The 14,815-nt window shown below is 40.2% G+C and overlaps 1 protein-coding gene across 12 annotated transcripts in view; it reads right to left on the bottom strand.

The window, feature by feature from the left end:
* The window catches only part of VPS13B (vacuolar protein sorting 13 homolog B), an 819,784-nt gene that overhangs the window by 680,192 nt on the left and 124,777 nt on the right, over positions 1-14,815 (bottom strand). For all 12 annotated transcript variants that reach the window (XM_067537148.1, XM_067537121.1, XM_067537138.1 and 9 more), the window contains one exon: positions 13,419-13,506. In XM_067537148.1, coding sequence (XP_067393249.1) covers positions 13,419-13,506 — 88 coding nt within the window. The remainder of the gene's footprint in view (positions 1-13,418; positions 13,507-14,815) is intronic.

The raw sequence follows: 14,815 nt of genomic DNA, 5'->3' as shown, positions 1-14,815 counted from the left end.
TGAAGGACCACCCCAGGGATGAAAGGGTTGTTCAGTCTCCATGACCAATTGATTTTTGCTCTCTGTTCTGAGACTGCCAATATGTATACTAATTAGAGCTAAATGTGATGGTAGTTCTTGTGATATAGACATTTGGAGAAAATGGATTGAAACGACCAACTCATTGTACACACACCACTGATTAACCATAAGACAGTAGAGACTAGTTTATTAAAAAGCTATTTTATAGTAAAATATTTCCGCCTAATTCTTCAAACTTGAGTGATTAAGATGTTAAAACATCTTTTTTTTTCTTTTTATTATTCATTAAAAGATTTCCTCAGGAAAGGTCCATTCAGACTCATTTCATTTTCAGTGGCAAGCAGTTTTTAGAATGTCCTTCTAGATTTGAAATATCAAATGGCTTGCTCAAGGTCACACAAAATTAGAACCAAGATCAGATTAACTCCCAGCCTATTTCTCTAACAACACACAAAAGAATAGGGCAAACTCACAAAAACAAGAAAAATCTCAGTCAAGAATGAGGAATAAGAGCCTAGTCCATTCAAAGAACTATCATATCTTGATGGTATGTGGATAACTGATGTTCTTTAGAAAGCACACCAAACCCCAAACTCCACCTCACCAAAGTGGTGACAAATAGGAAACGTAATAGCAAACACATTTTTACCAAAACTAAAGTATGGACACACTGACCGTGGAGGCTACGAAGATGGATTTATGAGAGCCTGCAGCACCCAATATGTATTACTGTGCACTATTGGAAGACTGGTGAGTAGTAAATCTGGTAAGGTGATGATGGTTAGAGTATCACCTTGGTTTCTTGGAGTTTACCAAACCTTTCACTTGCAGCCACCTGTCTCACCAAAATGTAATCCTTGAGTTCCCCAGTCAAGCTGTCTTGTAGAAGCTATAATGTCTTTTACTTTAATTGGCTTTGAGAACACTAATACTTGCCTAATTGATTCCATAAATATCATCTGAATTTCCTCTGAGGGTATGTCTACACTGCAGTACAAGGTTGGGCTCAGACTCCAAATAAAGCCTAACCCCACTTCTATCTACACACAAATCACACTAACTCAAGGCTTGGATCCAGAGTCCCAGGACTTTGCAGATCTCCAGGGTCTGAGCCAGAGTCAAGCCGTGACCTAAGCTCAGGTTCTGGAAGTCCGTCAAAAGTATCTCACAATTCTATGGGCCAAATTTCTATATCCTCTCCCAAGAATCTCCAATTGACTCCAATGAAAATGGAAACAACCCCCCCTTGCTGTACATCAGCAGCACATTGAGTCAGCCATTGACCCTTCTATTGTCTTCTGACCACCACGCAGCAAACACGTCTGAGAGTCTTATGTGTTTCCAATGAACAGAACAAAGCTTTTGCAAAATGCGCTGCTTCATGGTCACAGGAGCACAGACAAATTTTGGTAAATCTCTGGTGCAAAGCCAGCAAAACTTTGACTTTAATAAGAGTAACAGGACCAGGCATACCAGCAAATAGCAAAGAAGATGGCAGCGTTACAAATTTCTTGGACTTGTGACCAGTGCAGGGACTGAATTAAGTGGCTCATGAGCAAAGTACCAGAAAACCAGAGACCAGAAATGCACCTCAGGCAACTCACCAACATCATGCCCATTTTATGAGGAGTTTGACAGGGTGCTGGACACTGCACCCAGCATGGAGCCAATGGTGATGCAAGATGACCCAGTTAGCCAGGCGGAAGCCCTGCTGGACCCAGAATCCAGCATGAGGATTGATGGGAGCCAGCAGCAGGCACTGGTTGAGGACAATGAAGTCACTCTGTTGCTGAAACCAATCCCAGAACAGGGTCTGGAGCACAAGCAGTAGCAGCACATTCTGGGGTCCATACCCAGAGAAACCATCTGATACCCTCGCCCCGAGGAACAGTCAGTAGTGGAGCCTAAAGCAGACACAGAAAGTATAGAAGCTGCCCCTGAGCCCGGTAAGTTTCTGGCTCCATTTTAGTGTTTATTAATGCAATAATTGGAGAGTTTTCTGCTCTATGAATGTATGCAAAAGTTATGAAATGCCCCAGCCCACAGGGTGTATCCATTAATGGAGAATTGTATGCCAGTGCCTTTGCGTCACTCGCCCTGCCCCCGACATGTGGAATTCAAAATGGTATCAGGGAAATCAGAACAGAAAAGAACATCTTTAAAGTGTATTTTTACTTGAAAAGCACAGATTTTTGCTACATCATAGAATATCAGAGTTGGAAGGGGCCTCAGGAGGTCATCTAGTCCAACCCCTTGCTCAAAGCAGGACTAACCTTAGCTAAATCTTCCCAGTCAGGGCTTTGTCAAGCTGCAGCTTAAAAACCTCTAAAGATGGAGATTCCACCACCTCCCTAGGTAACCCATTACGATGCTTCACCGCCCTCCTAGTGAAAAACTTTTTCCTAATATCCAACCTAGACCTCCCCCTGCAAATTGAGACCATTACTCCTTGTTCTGTAATCTACTACCATTGAGAACAGCCTAGCTCCATCCTCCCTGGAACCCCCCTTCAGGTAGTTAAAGGCTGCTATCAAATCCCCCCTCACTATTCTCTTCTGCAGACTAAACAAGCCCACTTCCCTCAACCTCTCCTCCTAAGTCATGTGCCCCAGCCCCCTAACCATTTTTCTTTCCCTCTGCTGGACTCGCTCCAATTTGTCCACATCCTTTTTGTGGGGGGGGGTCCCAAAACTGGACACAATACTCCAAATGTGGCCTCACCAGTGCCAAATAGAAGGGAATAAGCACTTCCCTTGATCTGCTGGCAATGCGCCAACTAATGTAGCCCAATATGCTATTAGCCTTCATGGCAACCAGGGCACACTTTTGATTCATATCCAGCTTCTTGTCCACTGTAACTCCCTGGTCCTTTTCTAGTGAACTGCTGCCTAGCCATTCGGTCTCCAGTCTGTAGCAGTGCATGGCATTCTTCTGTCGTAAGTGCAAGACTCAGTACTTATCCTTGTTGAACTTCATCAGATTTCTTTTGGCCCAATCCTCCAATTTGTCTAGCTACTCTGTATAGTATCCCAACCCTCCAGCATATCTACCACTCCCGACAGCTTAGTGTCATCTGCGAACTTGCAGAGGGTGCAATCCACCCCATCATTCAGATCATTAATGAAGATGTTGAACAAAACCGGCCCCAGGACCTACCATTGGGGCACTCCCCTTCACACCAGCTGCCAACTTGATATCGAGCCGTTGATCACTACCCATTGAGCCCAATGATCTAACCAGCTTTCTATCCATTTTATAGTCCATTCATCCAACCAATAATTCTTTAACTTTCTGGCTAGAACACTGAGGGAGACCGTATCAAAAGCTCTGCTAAAGTCAAGGTATATCATGTCCACAGCTTTCCCCACATCGACAGAGCCAGTTATCGCCTCATAGAAGGCAATCAGATGTGTCAGGCATGACTTGCCCTTGGTGAATCCATGCTGACAGTTCCTGGTCACCTTCCCCTCATCCAAGTGCTTCAAAATGGAGCATCTTATCATAAAATTTGTATTTGAAATAATAAAAGTAAACATGACCAGGGACAATTAAGAATTAGTAAGGAAACACTACTCCTCTATACACTCATGTACATCATCCATATGTCAATCACCTCCTTATCTAAATCCACATTGTCAATCATCCCCCACCCACTTCATAAGAGGTCATGTCATTCTTAAGTACACTGCATAATAATCAACCCCTGCCCCCTTCATCATCAAAGGCACATTCATAAAAGTACTATTACTCCTGTTCCATTGGGCCATGCAATCTGTAACATGGGAGCACAAAGCATCCCTGACTTCTGTTGCCCAGATGCAGCCACCTCCATGCTATGTGTATCGTTACCGGGAATTACAGGCAACTCCGTTGCCATGGTTATTGATACTTAGCAATATAGAACTGCCCCATATTTGCTGTGAAAAGGCCTCTATCATGTTGCTGGCTAAGTTCTGTGAGAATAGCGACCGTCCATTGTATGCAGACCTCTTCAACCACGCACCAGCTCATCTGTCTTCTAGATGCCATTAATGGTCATTTATACCACCACAGGACATGAAAGTGGAATCTGCTTGGTGCAACAAGTTGTCAATGATGATGACTAACCCAACCATCTGTCCACCAGGCTTTGATCTGTCAAGGCACCTGTGGTCATCTCTGAACTCGTTTTGAACAGGACAGGGCAACTGTGGGCCATTCTCTTCCACACCTGCAAGGACGCTCTTATCTGTTTGTCTTAATGCTGGAGGGTCAAGGAAAGGTGCTCACAAAGCTCCACAAATGTAGCTTTCTTCATACGAAAGTTCTGGACCTACTGCTGTCATCCCAGGTCTGCATGACAATGTGATCCCACAGTCTTTGCTTGTGGCCTTGTGGCAGAAACACCAGTCTACAGAGAGGGCATCAGCAGCTATATTGAGTGTCATGAGCAGCATCAGCCAGTCTGAGTCTGCCATGCCTGGGTACTCCTCTTCCTCTGCCACAGCCTCCTCCTTCTCCTGCTCCATCAGATGCTTTGTCAAGTGCCTTGGTGGATCAGAAAGCACTGCTGAAATGTCCACCAGCACCTCACAGAAGCTTTGCCTAATTCCTAACACAGGAGTGAAAGTACAAGCAAGAAAAGTTCTAGAAAAGGTGCCTCCTCCAGTTTGTTCAGCAGGATGTGTGGGTGGGCTGTTGAAATTTCCTGTAACATTCAGGTTGGATAGTAAAGTTTTCCCACAGTGCACCACAGTCAAAGGGCTAGAGCAACCACATTTCAGGAGGGTGCTAGGGAGTCTCGGATTTAGCTCATTTGACTTGCGACTGTGTGCTACAGTGTGGTCACCAGAGCCCCAGGTAAAAAATTCTTAATGTAAAATTAATAATCAATGTAGACCTTGTACCACAGTTCTATAGTCACTATTAAAAATGTCTGAATTTATGTAGGGTCTTAAAAACAACCCTGAAAATTCAAGGCCCTAAATCCCAAATTTTTTATTAAAGTAAAACCATGGTAGACTGATGATCCGATTTCTATCATAACACTGATTCTGTTTTGGCAGTCAGCTTGTTGGGGGCCCAGTACAATTTGAGTTGCTTGACCACTGTCCTACAGGCTTAGCATAGCATTCAGTTGCTTGCTTGGCTATTCTGACCCCTATAGCATGACATCTTTCAGTTGGCAGAGACTGAATAACAGTATACATGTCTCAGTTTCGGCATAGCACGGCACATAAGACAAAATACAGATACTGTATGCTTGAAGCTGCACATAGATAATGGTGATGGGAACAAGAAGCTATCCTTGAACCTCTGGGGTACACTGTTTTATTGCCAAGGGGCATATTTTTACTCTGCCCCTCCTATCACCAGATGTTGTTTTGACGACCCCAATTATTATGGTAAGAATGAAATGTAGTTAAGGGTGGAAACCCAAAGTAGGTAATTAGTATATATGATGAGAAAAATAATTAGGTGAAGGTTGTTTATGGAAGGGTATAAGTAGTTACCACTTAGACAAAGGAGGGCGCTCCATCAACACCTGACTCCGCGGGAGGAGCTGCCGGTGGGACCAGAGGCCACTGACTCCCTGGCGGGGCCCCTGAAGAAAGCCATTCCCATATACAGCCTTCTGAGTGACTGCTTAGCTCTCCAGGCTTAGTGAGTATGATATATTGTAGCTAATTTTAGGCTTTGTATCTAACTAGTATATTTATAGAAAACCTGGCACATTAATTATTGATCTGCAAATCAGGCGTACCATGTCTCAGGGGTATTCACACTGATCACAAAGTGTCCAGAACCAACAAGCTTACTTAGCCAATATGGTAAACAAGAAGTAAGCACCTTTCCAGCTTTCCTGTTACAAAAAAGGAACGAAGCTATGAACCTTTGTCTGTCTGCACAATGTTCTATGTAAATGTTGAGATTAAATAACTTCGGTTCAATTTTTTTTTGTAACAGTGAATTTTTTAAATTTTTAAACCAATTAAGCAAGATGGTCACTGATGTGATATCTCCACGGACCTCACGACCTGAAGAATGTATATCACCTTCCTCAGTGACAATCTGTCTGGACTGACATATTTTAGGGAACTGCAAAAAGGAATCAAATACTCAGATGGGAGTGGGAGATGGGTGGGAACCAGAGCTACTGCACAGATACATACCTGTCTTTTCAAGGGGCTGTAGTAGGAGCTAGCACATTTCTGGGTGGCTAAGGCATTACTGTTAAGCCACCTGGGGTTGGGTGTAACTCTACAGCCTTCTCAACCAATTAAGGGGGAAACCTCACCTATAGACTAGTTTGAAAAAATAATTTCTTCCTTCTGGTTGCTATAAGGAGAGACCTATACTTTCCCCATGATTGAGGAAGCACTGTAAAGCTTTCTTGCCAGTTCTGCCATCTATGGAAGTTAGGGTCCCCTGTTCAGGTAGAAGGATTTCTTTTTTTGGTATCCTTGGTAAATTGCTACTGGATCTTAGCTAGCTTTTGTGAAGGGAGCTATCCTGCAGCCTGCTCAGTTTGCTCAGAATGAACCCAATCTATGCTCCAGTTAGACACACACATTCCCTGAAATCTATTTAGCTGGCTCTGCATGGACCTTGCCTACATACTACCTAATAGCTCCACCTTTCTCCCTAGGAGTCCGTCAGCCTTTGAGGACTAGGCAATGACAGCATTTATTGTCCTCTGCTTCCACTTGCTGTTTTTGTTTGCCGTTTCTGAGGAGAAAGAGACAGGAAAAGGTACTAGCCCCATAAAATATGCTCAGAAGCCCAAGACAAATAAGGCAGAAGTTTTGAAGAGAAAAAACCTCAAAAGCACTGAAAAGATTAAGAATTTAATTTAAGAACTCTTAAAATCCTGTGAAAGGTTTTACTAAAAGGGAAATCTAGAGTCTGCAATCTGCACAGGCTTGAATACCGAGAACATTGAAACATTCTTCCTCAGGGCTAGAGGCAAACCTTGACTCAGAGCCAAAGATTTCTGTGCTTCCAGTTTTCAAGAGAAGGGGAATATCCCACTGTGAAGATCAACAAAGAGGGGACAGAAAACATAACTTCACACAAGATATCATGTGATACTGGGATCACAAGTCTTTTAATAATAATGGCCCACACTTTCAAAAAAAGTTACTTGTATGCACAATTTTTGAGTACTACTCTTTGTATATACAAGTGACAGAATTTGTACAAACCCCATTTGCACAAAAAGTTTAGTAGAAATTAAGCACAGAAAGGATGTGTGAAGGTACATTCTATCAGTTATATGTACAAGCATTAAATGCTCAAGAACTGCACTTGAAAGTTCGTATATGTACAAATGGAAGGATGGGTTAAGAACCATTTGAAAATTTGGCCCTAGGAAAAACCATTTCTAATACTTTGGAAATGCATATTAAATTGAGAGAGTGTTGCATATTTAAAAAAACACATACCTATACTAATGTGCAGCATGACATTCCAAAAATACATTTTATTTCATTTGTACATCATCTGAATCTGCTTGTTCATTAGGGGAGCTGATATACTACACATTCTGTCAGATAAATAAAAGTCATATTTTCTATTCAGATCCATAGCATAGAATACTGAGGCAAAGAGGATGGGGACAGGGTGGAAATTTCAAAATTAAACTACTGGGCATAGTTAGTTTTTCAAAACAAACAATCTTGTTTTTACTCAAAATACTAGAAATGATTAGTGCACTTAAATAAATGACAGATGAACCTCCTAAGGTTAATACACTTGCAGTTTAATGAGTAATTGTATGTTCCAGGGAAGGTTCAAAGGCCAATGAAGGTGACAGACCAAAATTATTTGACAGATAAAAATCTTACAATCATAGTTACTATTTTAATTTACATATTTACAGTATATAATATCAGATGTGTAACACTGTCAGAATCACAAACAGTAAAAATCTTGAAGATTTTTTCTTTAAATTCCCACTTGATATTTTAAAATGAAGTATGCAGTGTAGTTGTAACCAGATTGGTCCCAGGATATTAGAGACACAAGGTACGTGAGGTAATATCTTTTATTGGAACAGCTTCTGACCAAACTTTTGAGCTTACAGAGCTGAAGAAGACCTGAAGAAGAGCTCTGCATAAGCTGAAAAGCTTGTCTTTCACACCAACAGAAGCTGATCCAATAAAAAGATATTACCTCACCCACCTTGTCTCTTTAAAATGAAGTAGTAGGATTTGTATTGTTATTAAAATCCTGAAATATTTTAGAACCTCTTCAACAAAATTTGATTTTTTTAAAACTTCTGTATATATTTGGGCATATTATTTTTAGCACATTATCTTTTTGAAGTGACTTCAGATATAAAAAGTCAAGATGAGATAAAAAAGGCAGAAGATGTTTATCTGGGAAGCTAACATAGGAAACTCTTAACACTTGTCCTCATATTTATTTACATGATCATTGTAAACACATTGTCGAAGTATAACTGTGTCACCAATCACAACACACACAAACTGCAACAGACACTCAAGTTCATATATATTTTCTCACTTCTGACCCAAAGTATAGCTTAAAATATACCCACTGAACAGTCTACCAATTAATGATTCTACTAAACTAGTTATCAGAGATCTGTCAAATAAATTCAGAAAGCAAAAGTGCTAGGACCCTCATAGCATGATATTAGATTTATGTAATGCAACTGTACCATGACAATTTTGCTAATGGCACCCTATAATTTGCTAATATAATTCCATTACTGTATCTAAACAAGTTAAATTGGCCACAAGCTATAGCCTTCTATGGAAGTAGTGGTCTGTGGCAATATAACACAATGTGATATGTCATGAAAAATTTTCCAAACTCTTCCAGCGGGTATATAGGTCATGGGTTTAGCAACTGTATTGAAAACCACAGACAAAAACTAATAAACCTCTAAAGACTAATGTCTAATTTTAAGTTATATTAAGGCCCTTTTATACCAACCAGGAGTGAAAAGGGGCCTAAAATAACTGAACATCATGCAAAACGCCTTCTGACTTCAATTTTAGTCCTATAAGTTTTGTGAGAATTATATAAATTAGTCTTCAGGTATGGTGGATCAGCCATCAATGCATGCACTTCACTTATATGCTTCAACAGATGTAATGATTACCAAATACACAGTCTTACTAGACAAATAAGATAAATCACAGCTACTCAAAGGCTCATCAACTGTGAAAGTACTATATTCAAATCCCAAGATTGGATAGGGTGTCTTATTGGAGAGTATAAGTTATTCAAGCCTTTTAAAAACCTTTTAATTATGCTATTAGTAAAAAATTTTTTTTTTTTTTACTAATAGCATAGTTACTCCACAGGTAAGTAATACACAGATATGGCTGAGAGATGAATTTTTATTAAAAACGGTGAGAGATCTGCTTATTTTTAAGCACAACAGATACAGAAAAAGGTAACTAACTGGTGCTATATATGAATAGATATCACACACAAAAATCCACAATAAAACCTCTCTCATTTGTGATGTAATATTGCCTTGTGGATTCCTTTTTAGAATGTAACATTACGTCCTGTACTTCCAAGAAGCAACTCATTTCTAAACTTCCCAGAGAACTATCCCTCATGCTGTTAGATGATGAGACAGAAGATTTGGATAATAAATCATGCCATGCTGCTGTGACAACAAGTCCAGTACCAGTAGAGATTCCATTACACCTGTTGACAGGTGAACTAAGTCTAGATATTATTGCTGCTTTGTCCAAACTGGTGCAATTAAAATTACCTTGGCCTTGTCCGGTCTTATTTTGTTTATGACTTTTTGAATGAGAATTGGGGGAAATGCATCCGTCAGACCCTGACCTCAATTAATTAGAAAAGTATCTGACATTGATTCTCTTGAGCAAAAATTTTTGATGCTTTTTGTTGTTACTGAATGCAAAAAAATTATCAGATTCCCCCAAATATTGAAGAGGTGTATTACTACTCTATTCTTCAAAAAACCATTCATGCATCTGACATTTTGACCTGCTCAGATTTTCTGCATGAGTGTTTTGCTCCCCAGCTATACGGATCACTATTGGGTGAACATCGTGACTTATAAACCAGTTCCAAAGGCTCTTTTCCTTCACACACAACTGTAGAGAATGAGCCTCCTTATTTGTTCAGATAATACAGCATGTCATATTGTCTGTTACTACTTGAACTACCTTGTGTTGTACCTAAGATAAAAAATGCCTTTAAGGAATCCCAGTTCTAATTTTTGATGTTGAGATCGTTTGTTTATTTGTTTCTGTGTCCAATGAGCTCTGACTAATAGCTTGCTGTTTAAATGGGCCCCCAACTCTGTGTAGACACATCTGCGGTAAGTATCAGTGATGGGGAAGAACTACTAAAGGGCATACCCATCATTACATTTTGAGCATTTGTCCACCACATTAGTGTTGGAAACACTTGCTGTGGAATTTATTAATCTATGGTGCATACTTTTTAAACTTGATCTGTAGTTTATTGCCAACCAGTGCTAGAAGAGTCCTTGCTATGCAGTCCACTAACTCATGAAAAAGCCACCGAATTTTCTAAAGGTGATGAAGCTGACTTAGCTCACACATTTTCATCTGGGGATGTCATGCATGCAGAGTATGAATCTGGCTCTCAATCCCACTAGTTCTTCCTTTTCCAACAAAATGCCTTCTGTGTTATAGGAGACTTATCAGGGCCCACAGACTCTATCAGATCAGTGTCTTTCAGATCTGGAGGCTGAACCTCATCTATACATACATTCAGAGAAGCCCTATTCCTGATACATCGAGATTTGTTGATAAGGAACCGGGGAAAGCCAATGAGGCCAACACATCCACTGTAGTATTTACCAGTCCAGCCAAAACCGCATATTTGGATCTGGATGCATATATCTTTGTTCATACAGCTCTACATCGTACAGGTGACTTTGCTCATAAGACTCCTTTCGCGGATCCAGTCCACAAATTCTCTCTCTAGTCCAAAACTGCTCTCAGTTCCAACAAAATTGAAGATAACAATAACCTTGACTGAACAAGGGAAGCTGGAAAAAATATTTTCTAGGGATCCAGAAAACGTCCTTGAAGTTGAAGGGAAAGGGAATCTCCAAACTCCTCTACATAGCCTCTCTCTTCTGGAGACAGACATATTTGAGACTTTTGGAGTATGATTTCTCCTTGCTCCAATAACATAACTGAATCCATACTTGGCAGATTTGAGGTCAGATCCAGTCTATAAACCTGCACCTGAACAATCATGTGCTGTACGATCAGTCACTGATGTAACAGTATGCCCTTGCTTCACCAGCTCAAGTCTCCTTTTTGGAACTGCCTTGCCCAAATCTGAAGGTAACAGATCCGAAAAAGGTTTCCTCATCTTTCCATGCAGCTGCATGTCAGTATTTGGTTCCTTACATTTAGTTTGTATAATGGAATCCTTCACTCATGGATTGGCTCTCTTAACAGAGGCCAACACTATCGAGGACTGACTACAGACATCTGCCTGGGTGGATAAATCGCTATCAAGAGGACTGGCTTTCTACATAGAGGCTGACACCATAGAGGTTTTCCTCTTAGAGTCCAACAAAGGTGACATTTTTTTTACCCATAGAATCATCAGGGGCGGATGATAGTCTATGTGTCATCTTGGGAGTCTGTTTATGGCTGGTCCCAGATGGCTTTGCAGCCACGGCTTCTTTCAACAGGATTGCTTGTAATCTATTCTGTCTTTCTTTCTTTGTGGAGCAAAGCGAGCACTTGGAGGGTGAGTGCCCTTCCCCAGCATGTGCCCCAGATGCTGGGAACATCACCAGACAAGATACACATCTTTTGAAAACGGGTTTCTTTTTTGGTTCCATCAAAAACTCTCTTTACTAATACGAACAATAAGACTGAACTCTCTAAAACTACTAACAATTAAGATTTTAAACTAATTAATCACAGATCTGAGAGGATACCAGAGCTCCACAAAAACATTCAGCTAGTTGCAGTTAGAAGGAACTGAGACAGCTGAAGTGTCACACCCTTTTTATACCCTTGCCATGGAACATTCGATGTTCTCTGTGTGAAGGGGCAAGAGAGGAGTATGAGCGCTCTAATGACTACTGCCAGTTAAAGCTCTATGGGTCAGGCTGCACCAGTCCCAAGCATCTCAAGAGTGGGAGTATGGACAGGACATCTGAAGACAAATATCCAATTTTAGAGGTACTAAACTTAAATGTATTTTAAATTGAGGGCTTTGCATAAGAACAACATATTTTCTTTAAGAGTATCTGTTCACCATTCCCCAGCTGATATCATTAATCTATCTATCTGATAATTTTTTTACAACAGACAATTGTGAGTTCCATAGCATGGAAGTAAGCATATATGCAGAAAACAGCTCCTATGGAGCGCTGAGCAGTTAGGCACATATACATCTGCTTGGTCAGATGCTCACAAAGTAGGCACCAGCAGAACCTGCATGGCAACTATATTCATTTGTATATAGATGCAAGTAGGGAAAGAAGCAGTTACCCAACCAGGGGATGGAGCTATGGAATAGCAGCTCTATATGGTATTCTTTCAAAGAAAATGACCTTGAGTTACTTATGGCAAAATTATAATGTAAAAAATGCTACATGTTGAAACATTAACTAACCTTCTGTGGCAATAACTATCCTCAAAGGAACAAGTGCTCTTTTAACAGCGCCAGACATGTTGTCAAAATTAGAAAGATCAAGAATGACTGATAATTAGTGCAGAAGTCTATATATACATTGTTTGAGCCAATATTTCTCATAAATCCTCAAAGTCTGCATAATTAAAATACCACACCCTCTGCCATCTTCTGTGCACTTGCTAATCCCACCATCTCAAAATAATAAATGTGTAGGGTTGTCTATACACTCAGCCATGTGATTTAGATGTTGTAATTTTCTTCTTCTGAACTTTTTTTCAAAGAAGAATGTGATATGGCCCTAAGATATCAAGTAGAAAATAAACAGCAAAAACAGATTAATTCTTAAGAAATAAAGATCTTATCATATAAATCAACTAAATATAAAATGAGAAGAAAGCACAGAAAATATTATATTCTAAACCTAAAATTATTTCTCAATTTTTTTTAAACAGTGCTGGATTTTTTTTCAAGTCATTCAAATATGACATTTCACATGAAATTCTATCTAGTGCATATGAAAACTACTTTAAGTTTAACTGTTGGTCATAAAAAATATTTTTCCAATCACCTCTGAGAAAAAACAAGTTAAAATTCCAAGATTTTAAGAAAACTCAAATGTGTCAGTGCAGATTAAACCATTCCAACAAGCAACCCAAAGATAAATCTAAGGTAAAGTAGAGGACAGCCGGTCAAGGCCCAGGTGGCTCTCAAAAAGTCTTTGCTTTCTGTTATTCAAGGGAGGGCAAAACAAAGAAAAGGAGTACCTTTGCAACTGGTGCTTTCCATTGTGTACAAGTAATCCATGTAAAAGGCTCCAAACCTCTGCATTCCAGCTATCTCTGTGTATGTCTCCTACCAACAAAGCAAAGCAAAGCAAATAAAACAGAAGTTGTATAAGGAAAGAATCTTGAGATTACATACTAATAGACCTATTATCAAAGACATATATGCTTGTTTGGGTTTGTGCATTAACACACGGAAAGGCTTATCAAAACAAAAGACAGAGGTTATCTCAGAGAACTCACCTTTGAGATGGGTAATCTAACTTCTATTGCAATCACACAAAAAGGAGATCCATAGTTCTGCTGGACATTTTGACCTCTTTACCAATAACATCCAGTTAATTAATACCTTTAATGGAGTAAATAATCTTGATTTAACCTCCCCCACATCCCACCAGACCTGTCTAATACAGTAAACTTAAAACTAAAGCTTGTTAATTCTAAAATATTTGGATTATTTTACACAAAAGAATGCATTTTATCTTTAGCCTTTTGGAAACCAAGTCACTACACATCATCACAATTTTCAGAAAATATTCCACAATGTATTTTCATAGATGAAAGAGAACCATTGAAAAATTGCCCAGGAAAGAGCATTTTTTAATTCAGGGGAAGTAAAGAGCATTCATGAACAACCAGAAATGTTTTGGGGCTTTACCAATTTCACTCTGTGGTGGCATCTCCCATTTACACCTACTGTACTGCTCTTAATTGTTTTTCTTTTTGTTATAATTAGTATATAGAATCATAGAAATGTAGAGCTGAAAGAGACCTTGAAAGATGACCTAGTCCATCCACCCACATTCTGAGGCAGTACCAAGCATACCTAGACAATCCCTGACAGGTGTTTGTCCAACCTGTTCTTAAAAACCTCCAGTGACAGGGATTCCACAACCTTCCTGGGAAGCCTATTCCAATACTTTATTATCCATATAGTTAGAAATCTTTCCTAATATCTAACTTAAATCTCTCTTGCTGCAAATTAAGCTCATTACTTCTTGTCCTACCTTCAGTGAACATGGAGAACAAATGGTCACCATCCTCTTTACAAAAGCCTTAACACAGTGTTTCCCAACCTTTTTCGCTCGAGGGCCACAGATTTCATTTTTACAACCCTGAAAGGTCATCAGTCTCCGCCAGCAGTCCCCCCGCCACCCTCCACTGCAGCCAGATGGAAGGAGTTCAGCAAAAGGCTGCCTCCCTCCTTGCTGTTCTCTCATCCTCCTTGCTGCAGCAGGGAAACCGCACATGTCCTATATCCCTACGCACTCCACCTGGGTCCTCAGGCAGTGGGTCCCTTCCGCAGCCAGGGGGATGGGAGATCAGTGCTCCCCTCCCTCTGGCTCCAGCAGGGACCCCAGCGCCTATAGACCCAGGCG

The sequence above is a fragment of the Emydura macquarii genome, unplaced genomic scaffold (assembly GCF_026122565.2).
Source record: "Emydura macquarii macquarii isolate MOO-44397 ecotype Brisbane River unplaced genomic scaffold, CSIRO-AGI_Emac_v2 contig_383, whole genome shotgun sequence".
Lineage (NCBI taxonomy): Eukaryota > Metazoa > Chordata > Testudines > Chelidae > Emydura > Emydura macquarii.
This window is presented reverse-complemented; position numbering and strand designations above follow the sequence as displayed.